Below are 14,617 nucleotides of genomic sequence, written 5' to 3'. Positions count from 1 at the left end.
ATTGTCCTTTCCAAGCGGTTGGGCAATTCTTCCACTCCCAATGCATACAGTCGATGCTTCCTATCATCCCCGGAAAACCGCGCATCTCTCCAATATCGAGTAGTCGTTGAAGATCTTGTGGTGTCGGTTTTCTGAGATACTCATCTCCGAACAAATTTATGATTCCTTCAACAAAATTTTCTAAGCATGAAATTGCAGTACTTTCACCAAGACGGAGGTATTCGTCAACCGCATCAGCCGCACAACCATACGCCATCATACGAATTGCTGCTGTGGCCTTCTGTAGTCCAGAGAGACCGAACCTTCCGGTAGCATCTCTTCTTTGTTGAAAGAATGGAACTTCATTGGCGAGTCGAGTAACAATACGCATAAACAAGGGCTTGTTCATTCTAAATCGGCGTCGGAATAGATGATGTGGATATGTTGCATTTTCACAAAAATAATCGTTCCATAATCGGTTGTGTCCGTCTTCACGATCTCTTTCAATATAGACTCGTTTTTTCTTTGACCTAGTTGGTTGTTGACGATTAACGAAAAGATTTTCGAATTCTTCATTGACAATTTGTTCCATACTTTCATACAATGTTGATTCGAACATTTCTTCGAGCATTTCTTCAAAAATATCACGGGAAGAAGATGCCATTTTCCTTAGTAAAGAATAGAAAAAAGATGATATAGCGAGAATTCTTAGTAAAGAATAGAAGAAGATGATGATATAGAGAGATATAATTTTTTGTAATAAACTTCATGCTATCCAATGTGAAATATATAGACAAATGTTGACGTGTTTACAATAGAAATTGGTGGTACATAATGAAAACCAATATGCTAGAATATGGAACTTTAAAAAGATTACAATTTGTGGTGCTAAATCAAATGGAATACAATTCTAAAGTAACATGAATACAATTCCCATGCCGATTACATCCTCCCTCCATTAGATTTACTAGATTCTTCTTGAGTATACACCATCAAATTAAAGTTTCTATTATAAGAATTATTCCATAATTTTGAAAAAGTAATTTTGCACTTATAAATAAAAGTTTGTTCAAAAAGGAATACAAAGACACACCCCTGAAATTTTCTTAAGAAAATCAAACACAACAATAGAGAATGCTTGCCAGTGAGATTACAAACACAAAAGCAGAGTAATAGGAACACATTTTTTAGATTACAAAACACAGAAGCAGAGATGTGTTCCAAGCTTCTCTATCGCTTTTGGTATGAACTCGTACCCTCCATCTTCTCTCAATGACTTTGTACTGCAGACAACAAGAAACCCATTTCAGAATAACAAACATAAACCAATAATAACCAGAGGAGATATTCAACACCACACGAAGAAGAGAAACCATTACTAAAACAATTTCATAGATAGTGAAAATACATCATTCATCCGACTTTTAAAACATAAGACATAATCAGACCATAGACAAGCAAACTGACTCAACAAACCACAACAAACTGACCTGAAAACATAAACAAATACATAGGTAGAAGCAGACTGACTATATAGACATCAAGGAAACTTATGCCAACATTTCACTTATTAGTTTGTTCTTCAAAGCCATTTCAATCTCAGTAAGAGGCTCTTTTTTTGCAAGGAGAGTCTCCAACATATGTTGCTTATTAAGCTTCTCCTTCATTTCAAAGTCCTGCTTCCTTATCTCATGATCCTACTTCCTTATCTCAAACAGCTCATGCAATATCTCCACCGGCTTGGTGCTGGTAGCTTCCATCTCTTTCGCCTTCAACCTTGCCTTTGCCTTCTTCACACCTTCAGGACGAGTCTCTTCTTGAAATCCATGGCTTGATGACTGGACAGAAGCTTGAGAACCATCTTCACCCTTCCTTTTTTTTGACTTGCTGTTATCTGTCCCAAATGTTGACAGCCATTTCTGTTCATTTTTTAGCTCCCTCCAACAATGCTCAAGTGTGAACTTGACACCGTAATCATGGTGATAGATTTCAATAGCAAGTTTCATTACGTCATTGTCATTCTGCCCACTTGACTGCTGACTTGTTGCAGAACGTAACGACCCAACAAACTTGGAGACTTGGTCACTGATCTTGGACCACCTTTGCTTACAGTTGCCAACCTCTCGATCTTCCATACCAACAAGTTGAGGACTTGCATTGAAGTAAGCTCCAACTCTTTTCCAAAAGGATCCAGCCTTTTGCTCATTCCCTGTGATCGGATCTTTGCTTGTGTTAAGCCAAGCACTTATGAGCACCACATCTTCCTTTTGTGACCAATTCGTTCTGCGTCTTCTGTCTTCATTTGTCTCTGCAGCTTGAGTTGGAGCATTATTAGTCCCCTGGGAACTAAAAATTTGAACTTCTGAAGCTCCAAGAGCTATGCTTTGTGAGACAGTATCACACTGTTGGCTATTTAACAGATCCAGAAAACCTGAGGACTGAGTAAATGAATTCGAAGAATCCATTCCTACTTTCTGGTGGAGAAAGAAAGGATAAAAAAAGAGAGAGGAAATGAAAGAGCAATGGAGAAAGAAGATAACCGAAGAAGACGAGCTGTGAAGTGTTTAAAGTGAGAGCGTGTTGTTTTCATTTATAAAAACTGTGAGTGTGTTCAAGTGTTTCAAGTGTTTGGTGTTAGGAGTAAAGTCTTACCTAATCTAAAACCAACCAAGCATTGATCACATTAGGTGAGCACATTTGATTAGACAGCCCGTAATAAAATCTAACTACCAAGATACTAGACTCTACCAAGCATTGATCACTTGAATAAATTTCATGTAAAAACAGAATATAAATTAAATGAAAAATGAAAACGTTTTTATAACAAGAGATGCATCTACCTGAATGTTTTCGTTGAAAGAACACTGGCTCGCCACTACACGCTTGCCCTGAAGTATTCCATACATCCCATAAGCTAGGCCCGAGCATTTCCATAACCTGAGGCCAAAAAAAAAAAAAGAATCTACCATCAATTAAACTGACCGGAGAAAATTAGAAAGGAGAGAAGTGAAAGGGAGGATCCAATACCATAACATAATGGTCTCCTTGTCTCCCTTACTGGTTCGATGCTGGTTCGATGCTCAAACTTCAGAGCAACCTATTAAGGAAAATGGAAATGTGTGACAATTTTAACACAATTACGCAAATAATAACGCAGACTGAGTTACATTACCTCCAAGATGCTAGCTCCTGCACTACATTCACTACCACCATTAATACACCGCCCCACAAACACTTGTCCAAACTAGGTAAGACAAGAGACAGAACCGTTAGTCATTACCTCGAACTAGGTAAGACAAGAGACAACTTTCTCTCAACCTTAATGCTACTAAACATTCGTGCTACTATCTAAGGAAGATTCTTCATGTAATCACAGTACCCTCTGTTCTTAGACCATCTTATAAAGCACAGACATTGCAACTCAAATCATTAATATAAGCTAAAAGTAGAAAGAGAAGAACATAAACAATCTTACCATACACAACATAACTCGCAAATTGTTTTCTTAGTCTAACTGCAAAAACATTAAGAAACAAACCCAGACGATTCAATCATGCAATTTAACAACATTAATCACAGCATAAGAGTACACAATCACAACATTTGCATCTCAGTAATCATCACCATGTGCCAATCGAAGATTATATAAAACCCTAACACACCAGTTTCCTCGATCATCGCTATGAACTCCTAATAAAACCCCAATTCCTCTTTAAATCCAGATTCCTATTCTATTTCTCTCTCTCACTCACTCTCTAGGTACACAACAAGGAGAATCTGTGACGGATCAATCACTTCATTCTCTCTATTCCTCGTCAATATACAAGGAAAAAAAAAAAGAGACCAATCATTTGGTTGTGAACTCACTTGTGATCTCAATTGAAAGAAGCGTAGTAGATAGAGGATGGAGCGGACTGATTCCTTCTGTCGCCAAGGTTTCTTCTTTCGATCGGTTCATGGAAAGGAGAGAGACAAAGAACAATTACGGGACAGACAAAGAACATTTTTTTTTAAAATACCACATCTCACAAAATGACACCTGTCATTTAGAAGTGGATCCAAAACCTCTAATTGTAGAACCATATCTATCTAAATTATGTCCTTTTGATTTAAATTTAATCACATAAATACTTAGATACATGATTTAGAAGTGCCTTGGATACTCCTTTGGACATGCTCTTAGACCCTGTAATTGTTTGATCAGCAATTCTGATTTCATGTGAATTTTCCTAAGTCTAGCTTTTTTCTCCATCTATCTTACAACCTCTTTAATTTACCGATGTTTACTGCTTTCTCTTATTCATCTAGCTTAATTCAAAAACCAATAATCTATTGTGTGATCTGAGTCTCTGTGGATTTGATCCTTAAGTAATACATCGCATTCTGGAATTGTAGAGTATCTCAAAAGATAAATTTGAACTTATTAATGATCATTTGTAACTAAAGTTGAGATCCGAACCAAACTAATTCATATTTGATCCTAGTTATAAAAAATACTCAAACGGGTACCCATAAAAATATCTGATGATCAAGTATCTGAAATGAATATTTGAAACCTAAATAAGTCCCCAAACACTCAATTTGATGTTTATTTTAGCTTTCGTCATAAGATATCTAAACTCCAAGTATTATTAGCCGAACATGAAATAAGTTTTGATCCAAAATGGTAGTTAGACAAATTTATAAAATCTATATTAAGCTGTATGTATAAAACCCAAATGAGATTTAGGAGGGAAACAGAAAACCCAAACCCGAACGATTATAATGTGATCCTTAAATCTCTGTTAGACTACACTACAAGAAAACTTAGGCATAACAACTAAACATTACGACTACAGAGTTGTCGTCGTTATTTTACGTTGACATTACGTCGACTTTATGACGAAATCTACAATTGTCGTAAGGTAGACGCAAATTTATGACGAAATAATTTCGTCATTAAGGGGACGTAAAATTACGTCTCACTAACGACGACAGGTACATGTCGTCGTAATGTTGTTGTTAAATTACGACTAAATAACAGCAAAATGTTTGCATCTAATTAACGACTAAATTACGAGTAATTAAGAAGGTTGGTGAGCAAAACGTGATAAATGTTTGTATGCATAGTAGTTAATTAGTAGTAAACTTTCTGTAGCTGTTAATGCGTTGCAACATTCTCACCTACCACATCCAAATATTTCCTATAAATATGTTATAATCTCTCATTTTAAAGAAGCAAAAAAAAAACCCAAAAACAGAGAGAAAAAAATGTCTCATGGTGGCAATATCTTTGAGATCCGGAGTTGGATGTATGCACATAAAGACTCTGCAGGAGTGGTGACAGATGAATTTCTCAACGGGGCAGAGATGTTCATGTACCAGGCTGGAAAAACACCTCTCACGCAAGAAACAAATAAAATGTTTTGTCTCTGTCGTAAGTGCAAGAATACCAAGTTTGCTCGTAGTGAAACGGTTTGAAAACATATAGTAAATAGAGGATTTACCCCACACTACTACATTTGCTTTCACCATGGAGAGGGTGATAGTAAGAATGAAGTTAGTAGTAGTACTCATTTTGAAGATGGTGGTGATATGGAAGAATCGAGTCATTTGCATCCCGGAAGTAGTTACCCTCATGAGGATCATGTTGTAGATCATGATAGGATGCATGATATGGTTACAGATGCATTCCGTGAATCAACCTCAGTAGTTGATGTAGAAGTAGAAAATGTAGAGGAACCTAACTTGGAGGCAAAAAGGTTCTATGAAATGCTAGACGCAGCTAATCAGCCAATTAATGAAGTTTGTAGAGAAGACCTTTCTAAATTGTCATTGGCAGCTAGAATGATTAATATCAAAACTGATCATAACTTACCTGAAGTTTGTATGGATGCATGGGCTGAGTTGTTTAAATAGTATTTGCCTTAAGATAATCAGTTTGCTGAATCTTATTATGAGATTCAGAAACTGGTTCATAGTCTTGGCTTACTTTCGGAGATGATAGATGTGTGTATAGACAACTGTATGATCTACTGGAAGAAAGATGTGGATCTGTTAGAGTGGCGATTTTACAAGAAGCTACGATTTAAACCGCAAGGACGTGGGCGGAATAGGATACCGTACCAGCGAATGTGGTACTTACCTATTACCGATAGGTTGAAGAGATTATATCAATCTCAAAATACTGCAGCAGCGATGAGATGGCATGCTGAACATATACAGAAGGAAGGTGAGATCAATCATCCCTCAGATGCAAAAGCTTGGAAACACTTGAATTCGGTACACAAGGATTTTGCAAGCAACCCCCGCAATGTTTATCTTGGGCTGTGCACAGACGGCTTTAGTCATTTCGGAATGTCTGGAAGACAATACTCGCTTTGCCCAGTCATCCTGACGCCTTACAACCTATGGAAAGAGAATTCCTTTTCATGAGTATATTGATACCGGGGCCTAAGCATCCAAAGCGTTCCCTCGATGTTTTTCTACAGCCTTTGATAGAAGAGTTGAAGGAATTATGGTCAACAGGGGTGCAGACTTATGCTTGTTCAACAAGAAGGAACTTTACAATGCGAGCAATTCTTTTGTGGACCATCAGTGACTTTCCTGCATATGGAATGTTATCAGGTTGGACGACGCATGCGAGGCTAGCTTGTCCGTATTGTATGGGAAGCACATACGCATTTCAATTGAAGAATGGTAGGAAAACATCTTGGTTTGATTTTCGTCGGAGATTTTTCCCATTAACCATCCGTACATGAGGAACAAGACATTGTTTGGATCCAAAAAGGTTGTACGGGACACCGCTCCACCATATTTGTCTGGTAAGGAAATCGAGAAGGATATTGATTACCATGGTGCATTGGGAACAGTCGGTAAAGGGGGTAATTGGCATACACCAGCAAATATGGCTTATGGTTACGGGACACAACATAATTGGCACAAGAAGAGTATATTTTGGGAACTTCCTAACTGGAAGGATCTACTTCTGCGACAGAATCTTGATGTGATGCATATAAAAAAAAACTTCTTTGAAAACATCATCAATACATTACTGAACGTCCCCGGAAAGACTAAAGACAACAAGAACTCAAGATTGGACTTGTCTACAATATGTGCTAGGAGTGAGCTTCATATTAAAAACAATGGGCAAATTCCGGTTCCCATTTTCAAATTGTCAGCAGAAGCGACGGCGGTGTTGTTCAAGTGAGTGGCATCAGATGTGAAGTTTTCTGATGGGTACGTTTCAAATATGCCGAGATGTGTTGAACATGGGTAAAATTTTTTGGGAATGAAGAGTCATGATTGTCATGTGTTTATGCAACGACTACTACCATTTGCATTTGCAGAGTTGCTTCCAAAAAATGTTCACGAAACAATTGAAGGTAACAAATTAAATAATTACTTCTAGTTGACGAAAATTTATCAAATATCTTACGTATGGTACTTGTAGAATATCTGCAGGCATTGAAGCATTTTTCAAAGATCTTGGCGCACGTACCTTGACTGAAGATTGCATCAGACAACTTGATGAGAATATCCCCATCTTAATGTGCAATATGGAGAAAATATTCCCTCCGTCATTTTTTGAAGAGATGGAACATCTCGTTATCCACCCTCGTATGAGGCATTGCTTCGTGGACATGTTCATAACGGATGGATGTATCCTTATGAGAGATCCATGAAACATTTGAAAGGAAAAGCCAAAAATCTTGCAAGAGTGAAAGGTTCAATAGTTGCTGGGAGTTTGACTCAGGAAACATCTCATTTCACGGCGTACTACTTTGGGTCACAAGTCCAGCCACGGAAAAGGGAACCAAGCAGATATGATGATGGTGGTGTTATGCCGACATATGTTGTACCAGGTGTTCCAGACATATTTTGTCAGATTGGACGCCTAGCTGGGAAATTGAAAGAAGTTTGGTGGTCGAGTACAGAAGACGCTCACAGTGCACACACATATATACTTTTTAACTATGATGATATGGAATCCTTTGAGAGGTAATTAAAAATTTCCCGGCATTAAATTAACAATATATATAATTATTTAAAAACTGAGTTAATGATCTTCTGAAAAACAGTGAGTTCGTTGCCCATGTTGAAGAAGCTATACCGGGAATATCAACAAATGATCTTAACAAACGGAAAGAGGATCACTTCATGAAGTGGCTAAAAACGCAGGTATATATATTTAAAATTAATTATGTTAGATATTTTGAATTTAAATAAAATATTAATGAATTGTTATATATATAATTACAGGTTGATTATAATGATCCATTATATCCTCTGTGGTTTCACGAATTGATATAAGGTAGGTGACAAGTGAATTAGATTTTTCAACTCTCGAAAACCGACAGGCAGGCATTGTATACCTAATCTCGATATGTTGAGATATTTCAGTGAAACCAACTGTGATACTTCATCTGGCAACTCATAGAAATTTGTATTACCCGATAGATCCAAAACAACAAGTCTTGGCATGTTCAAGAAGAATGGGCCTGAGATACTCCCCAATTTCTCGTTTTCTTGCAAGAACAAAGCTGTGAGTTCCAGACAGTCCAGGCCGCCAGATATACTCTCAATCTTATTAGACATTAATGAAATTCTATTCACAATGTTTGAGTTCTGTATTTTTGGAATTTCGTTTAACCCAAAATCAGATGCGATCCACAAAGCCATTTCACGAACCACATCATGCATGTACACATCATTTGCTCCATTCTCCATCAACAAAGATGAACGGACAAGGCTACCGATTATCTCATAACCCTTGTTCTCAGCCCTTTCCATACCTTTACTTTCATCTATGAACCCGTCACATATCCAGTAATCTATCAAGACACGCTTCCAAATTCTATGATCTTCTGGAAATAATGCCCAATATAGGAAACACAATTTAACATGTTCACCCTTTAGATTATCGTAACTAAATTTCAGAATCGGAAGAATCTCATCCTCCATGCCGGAAAACTCAGCAGCATACGAAGTCAAAACATCAATAGCGTGCTGCCATTCTTGAATCGTCCGTTTGCATGCCATGGTTTCGCCAATGACGTCAAGTGCTAGCGGTAGGCCTTGACATTTTTTAGCAACTATGCTTGCAAGCTCTGGTATCTTTGGATGACTTCCTAACGTGATCTCTCCAACATTCTTTTTGAACAACTCCAATGCATCATGAGGGGGCAAACACTGGACTACCATCTCAACATCAGCTCCCATGCATCCACACACTTCCAGAGAACGAGTGGTGAAAACTACTTTGCATCCGTTTTCCCTACTTGGATACGGGACTCCAATCTTCATTAGGTCAACTTTTGCCCATATGTCATCCAACAACATCACAAACGTCTTCCTCTTTAGGACATTATGTATGTCACACGACTTTTGGTCTTCATCTTTCTGGTTCCAATCTTGGCCAGTCAGGCTTAGCTTCTTCGCAATATCTTCTTGAATCTTTTGGATCTGAAAATCCTTAGATACCACAATCCAAACCACAATGTCAAAAGTATTCTTTTTCTTGAAAAGTTTATTGTTGATTTGTGTGAGTAGAGTTGTTTTACCAACTCCACCCATGCCGTACAGACCCATACTACTCACTCCATCTTCCATGAGACGATTCCATGCTGTTTCAAGCAATGTTTCTCGACCTACTATTACCTGTTGAATAGGCCTCTCTACCACTGCAGACGCTTGAACTTTATCAGCAATCAGTTGGAAAACCCCATTAGCTTTTATATTCTCAACTTCCTTCAACATCTTGAAAACCCGTTTCCCATAGGAATAACTCAATTTCAAACTCTTCGAGCAAAACCCACAAAGATACAACCTTTGAAGTTCAGCTGTTCTAACACTTAACAGACCACTGACATGGATTCAATGGTTTCAACTCTTGTAAGCCATACCTGGACTTCGGCAAGCATTTGTAAACCTTTATTCTCCTCACTCTCCACCCTTCTTGACAAATCATCTCGCTTTGCCTTCAGCTCTTCCACAGTTGTCTCCAAAGAGAGAGATTCTCCTCGAGTTTATGAATATAACTCACTTTGTCACATAACCATTGAGAGGCTTGATTCACAACTTGATCACATGGCAGCGATACAGAGAAGCAACTATCCATCGTTGCAGAGATGCAGATAAAAGTTGATTCGAGAATGAGTATCAAGAGAAATTTGTGAAGCTATTTGCAAATGAGTACACTAATTATTTGGAGAGAAGAGAAGATAAGATTTGTGTGAGAGTAAGATGGTATGGCTTTATGCATGGGGCCATCGTAAGATGTATAACAGAGAATACTACATTTATTATTTTTATTAAAACTTGCAGAACTTTAACGAATACAAGTGAGTGTAAATTATTAGGAAAGGAAAAAAGATACAATTTCTATTACAAGTAAATTTTTACAACTTTCTGGCTTTTTCTAACCTCTGGCAGAGTAGTTTGTCCCTTACATTTCTTATGCACAGGTAGTGGTGCTCACTCTTTCGTCATGCCGGTCAGTCAAATGCATTCCTCTGTTCCTGAGTACCTGCATTGGCAGATTTTGCATCTCAAACTTGTGCAAAAAAGACACCTAAGTAAGAAACAACAAAGATTGTTTGCGTGAAATGTTCATCTACAATAACACTTCCACTTGAGAAAGGCTAAGGGTATGAATGGTGACCAAGGAACGACGAGGAACAAATGCATTCCCTAACATTCCTTAAAAAAATCACCATTCATAAGGAATAATTTTTCCTTTTCATTCCCTACCATTCCTTTTTTTGTAGAGAAATAAAGAACAAATTAATTCCTTGTTAAATATGGGATGGAACAACCATTCCTTTTCATTCCTGCAATTTTGTTCCTCTACGTTCCTTTTCTATTCGTTCCTCTTGTTTCTAGAATGGTCACCAGTCAGACCCTAAGTAATACTTATATCTTTAAAACTTGAAAAAGCTTTGTCGCTACCATTAGACACCAGAATGGAACGAATGCACCAATTAGTCGACAAGTTGCATCGAAGAAAGCCTAATAATAAGAATGCGTTTTGGGAGTTCATGGTCTTTCTAAAGCCAAACAAGACTTTTAATTTTCTAGCCAAAGTCAATCAGGTCGTTAAAAAGGATCAAACAATAAGATTTCCAAATACATAACTAATAGACCAAGAAATGTGATTTGATATAAGTATATACATAAATCTTACCTCAAGCTTTGAGATCGGGAGGTTGATGAAGAAAGCTTACCAGCGCCAGAGATAGCGCTGGTTCTGATGATGATAACAGAGCGCAAACCCTTCTAGGTAATCACTTTGAAATGCAAAATCCATATACAGAATCTCCAATTGGGAGTTGAGGGATGTGTGAAGAACCCATATTCATCACCGCTGAATTTGCAAAACAACCCAAGCATAACATCATAGTGGAAATGCACAAACCACAATAACAATTACAAGAGAGAAACAGCTTTTTTGCCTCCCCCGGATGGTGCATAGCCATGACTCAACATTTCTTTGATAAGCTCGGCTGACACAGTTATGTCACCATCTCTAAGACATAGCGTACCGTCATTCAGCATAAGCCCGTCTCCTTTAATTTTTGTATACAATTCATCAATTTCCCGATGTAAGCCTTTCCTACACAAGCATGACATGATTGTAATGTATGCTACAACATCAGGCTTCACTCCTTTGACGCTGAGGCTACAAAATAAACCCCAAGCATCTTCAACCTTACCAGTCTCGCACATCCCTCGGATAATTATAGTATATGTGACAATATCAAGATCCATTTCCCTCTTTTGCATATCTTCAAATATCACCAATGCTTTCTCTAGCTCCCCGTTGTCACAGAGACCAACTAACAAAATGTTATACGTCCAAATATCGGGCGAAACACCAAAAGAATCTATCTGACCAAAAAATTCATGCGCCATATCCACATCCCCTGCTTGAAAGAACCCTTGGATAAGAGTGTTGTAAGTGATTGTATTGCTAACTAATCCTCTTTGTGACATCTCGCGGAAGAGTCTCATCCCATCCTCTGCTCTCTTCGACTTACAAAACCCATTAATAAGAGTGTTGTAACTCACTACATCAGGGAAACAACCTTTGCTTACCATCAAATCAAACATCTCACTAGCCTCATCTATTCGACCTTGCATACAAAGCCCATTGATCAACGAGCTGTAGGTAACAACATCAGGATCTATACACATCCGTATCATCTCTTTAGCCTCTAAAACCTTCCCGTTCTTCACAAACGCGTCCACCAACGCGCTGTAAGTAATAACATTAGGACTGATATTCTTCTTGATTATCTCACTCAGCAACCGAACCGCATCGCTCCATCTACCAGAATTACAAAGACCCTTCACCAGAGAAGTATACGTAACAGCAGTAGGTCTAACAGCTTTGAAGAAGCTACGAGCTTCACTAGCTCATCTAGTCTTGCACAAACTATCAATAATCGTGTTGTAAGCAGCAAAGTCAACTTTATAACCAAACTCCACCATCTTCTCAACGAAATACACAGCTTCATTAGCCATGTTCTTGCGGCAGAACCCTTTAACAAGAGACCCAAGCGTGACACTATCTGGCTCAAACCCAAGCTTCAACATCTTGCCAAGAAGAGATAAAGCAAGAGAGAGTTGAAAGTGAAAGTCTATGAGAATTAATGAGAGTTTATGAGAATTATTTGAGAGATTTTGGTGAAGAACTAAGAGAGATATGTGAGGGAATCCAAGAGAGAGAGACAAGAATATTTGAGGAACATTTTTCCTTAGATTGATTTAGTGTATACAATAGTTACATAAATAGATCTAGCAAGGAGAATAAGACAATGAGAATGAATAAACAAATGAAGATGAATAAACTAATGAAGACCAGATCATGGGAAGTCACTTTCGGATAGCGACAACTCTTTTCTCTCTTCCCTCCTTAGCATATCATGTGACTTTGGCTTGTTTCCACACTCCAACAGCTCTATCTAGTTGCCTCCACTTGTTTAAATTTGTCCAAGACTTCAGGCAAGATATTTAAATCAGTCTCACACCTTTCCTTGCTTCAGTTTTCATGTCCATGATTTCCTGTCCATGATTTTATGTCCATGATTTTCTGTCCATGATCTTCTGTCCATGATCAATCGGGTTCTTCATGTCTTTACTCTTGCTTTTTGTTCTCTTCATGTCAACACTCCCCCTCAAGCTTGACCATAGGGACTTGGTCAAGCATGGAATCCATGAAGCATTCCCTCATTAAAACCTTTACTTGGAAAAACCACTTGGGATAAAAACCAAGCAAAGGAAAAAGATTAGAACACTTCATGGCAAGAGGATCAGTGACAAGAGAAGATTATGAGTCCAAGCTTAGGATGAATAAACTCACAAACCTTTCTGCTAGCTGCCTTGGTGAATATGTCAGTTAGTTGATCTTCACTTCTTGTGTAGCATGAAAGAATCACTTGCTGTTCCACTGCCTGTCTCACCTTGTGGCAGTCCACTTCTATGTGTTTTGTCCTCTCATGAAAGACTGAGTTGGATGCAACATGTATTGCTGCCTGGTTGTCACAATGCATAGTCATTGGTGTGTTGATCTCAATACCCAAGTCCCTTAGCAGTCCCTTGATCCATATAAGCTCACTTGTGAGCTTCCTCATTGATCTGTACTCTGCCTCAGCACTTGAGCAAGACACCACCTTCTGCTTCTTACTCTTCCATGTGACCAGGTTTCCTCCAATGAAGGTGCAGTAGCCTGTAGTTGATCTCCTATCAACTCTGTCTCCAGCCTAATCAGTATCACAATATCCAACAATTTCAGTACTCTTGTTACATGCCATCCATACTCCTTGGCCAGGCGCCTCTCTTAGGTACCTTAAGATCCTCTCCACCATATTCCAATGATGCACCTTAGGAGCTCCCATGTGTTGACTCACTTGATTCACAGCAAAGCACACATCTGGTCTGGTGATGGTTAGATAGGTGAGCTTGCCCACCATTCTTCTATACTTCTTGATATCTCCAAATGGTGTAGACTCATACTCTCCCTCTCTCAGCACCTTGTATCCTTCTTCTAATGGAGTCTTGGTCTTTTTACTCCCAAGGTTTCCTGCTTCATTTAAAATATCAAGTGTGTACTTCCTTTGAGATAAGAATAACCCTTCTTTAGAGCAGCACATCTCAATCCCAAGGAAGTACTTCAACTCTCCCAAATCTTTGATATCAAAGGCATTTTTAAGAAAGGTTTTAGTTGAGAGAATACCTTCCTTGTTGCTACCAGTGATGATAATGTCATCCACATAGACTAAGATGACCACAATACCTTGCTTACTAGTAAATGTGAAGAGGGTGTGATCAGCTTCTGACTTTACAAAGCCTATTCCATTGAGGGTGGTGCTCAACTTATGGTACCAAGCCCTTGGAGATTGCTTCAAGCCATAAATTGCCTTCTTTAATCTGAGAACATTTCCTGACTTCACCATGTTCTCAAGACCAGGAGGTGGTCTCATGTAGACTTCATCCTCCAATTCTCCTTGAAGAAAGGCATTTTTCACATCCATCTGCCATAAATCCCACTCAAGATTGACAGCAAGAGATAAGAGAATCCTTATAGTGTGAAGCTTGGCCACTGGTGCAAAAGTGTCTATATAATCTTCACCATATACTTGAGTATATCCCCATGCAA

General features: G+C 38.4%; 2 protein-coding genes and 2 pseudogenes across 2 annotated transcripts in view; all 4 read right to left on the bottom strand.

The window, feature by feature from the left end:
• LOC106338428 overlaps positions 1-643 on the bottom strand; it is a 1,316-nt gene extending 673 nt beyond the window's left edge. Inside the window, exon 1 of the mRNA XM_013777408.1 lies at positions 3-643. Coding sequence (XP_013632862.1) covers positions 3-643 — 641 coding nt within the window. The remainder of the gene's footprint in view (positions 1-2) is intronic.
• A 1,033-nt stretch (positions 644-1,676) lies between these two features.
• Positions 1,677-2,444, bottom strand: LOC106338427 (glutathione S-transferase T3-like). Its single transcript, XM_013777407.1, has one exon. It carries the CDS (start codon positions 2,442-2,444, stop codon positions 1,677-1,679), a length of 768 nt encoding a protein of 255 aa, XP_013632861.1.
• Positions 2,445-8,238: 5,794 nt separating this feature from the next.
• LOC106340449 lies at positions 8,239-10,178 on the bottom strand (annotated as a pseudogene).
• Positions 10,179-11,385: 1,207 nt separating this feature from the next.
• The window catches only part of LOC106337496, a 7,208-nt pseudogene continuing 3,976 nt past the window's right edge, over positions 11,386-14,617 (bottom strand).

This window comes from Brassica oleracea, chromosome C4 (genome assembly GCF_000695525.1).
Source record: "Brassica oleracea var. oleracea cultivar TO1000 chromosome C4, BOL, whole genome shotgun sequence".
NCBI classification, from domain to species: Eukaryota; Viridiplantae; Streptophyta; class Magnoliopsida; order Brassicales; family Brassicaceae; genus Brassica; species Brassica oleracea.
Note: the sequence above shows the minus strand (reverse complement) of the source record. Positions and strands in the feature narration are given on the sequence as shown.

What these genes read in the sequence shown, in the direction of transcription:
- LOC106338427 (XM_013777407.1), bottom strand. Translation starts at nt 2,444, where the DNA reads ATGGATTCTTCGAATTCATTTACTCAGTCCTCAGGTTTTCTGGATCTG.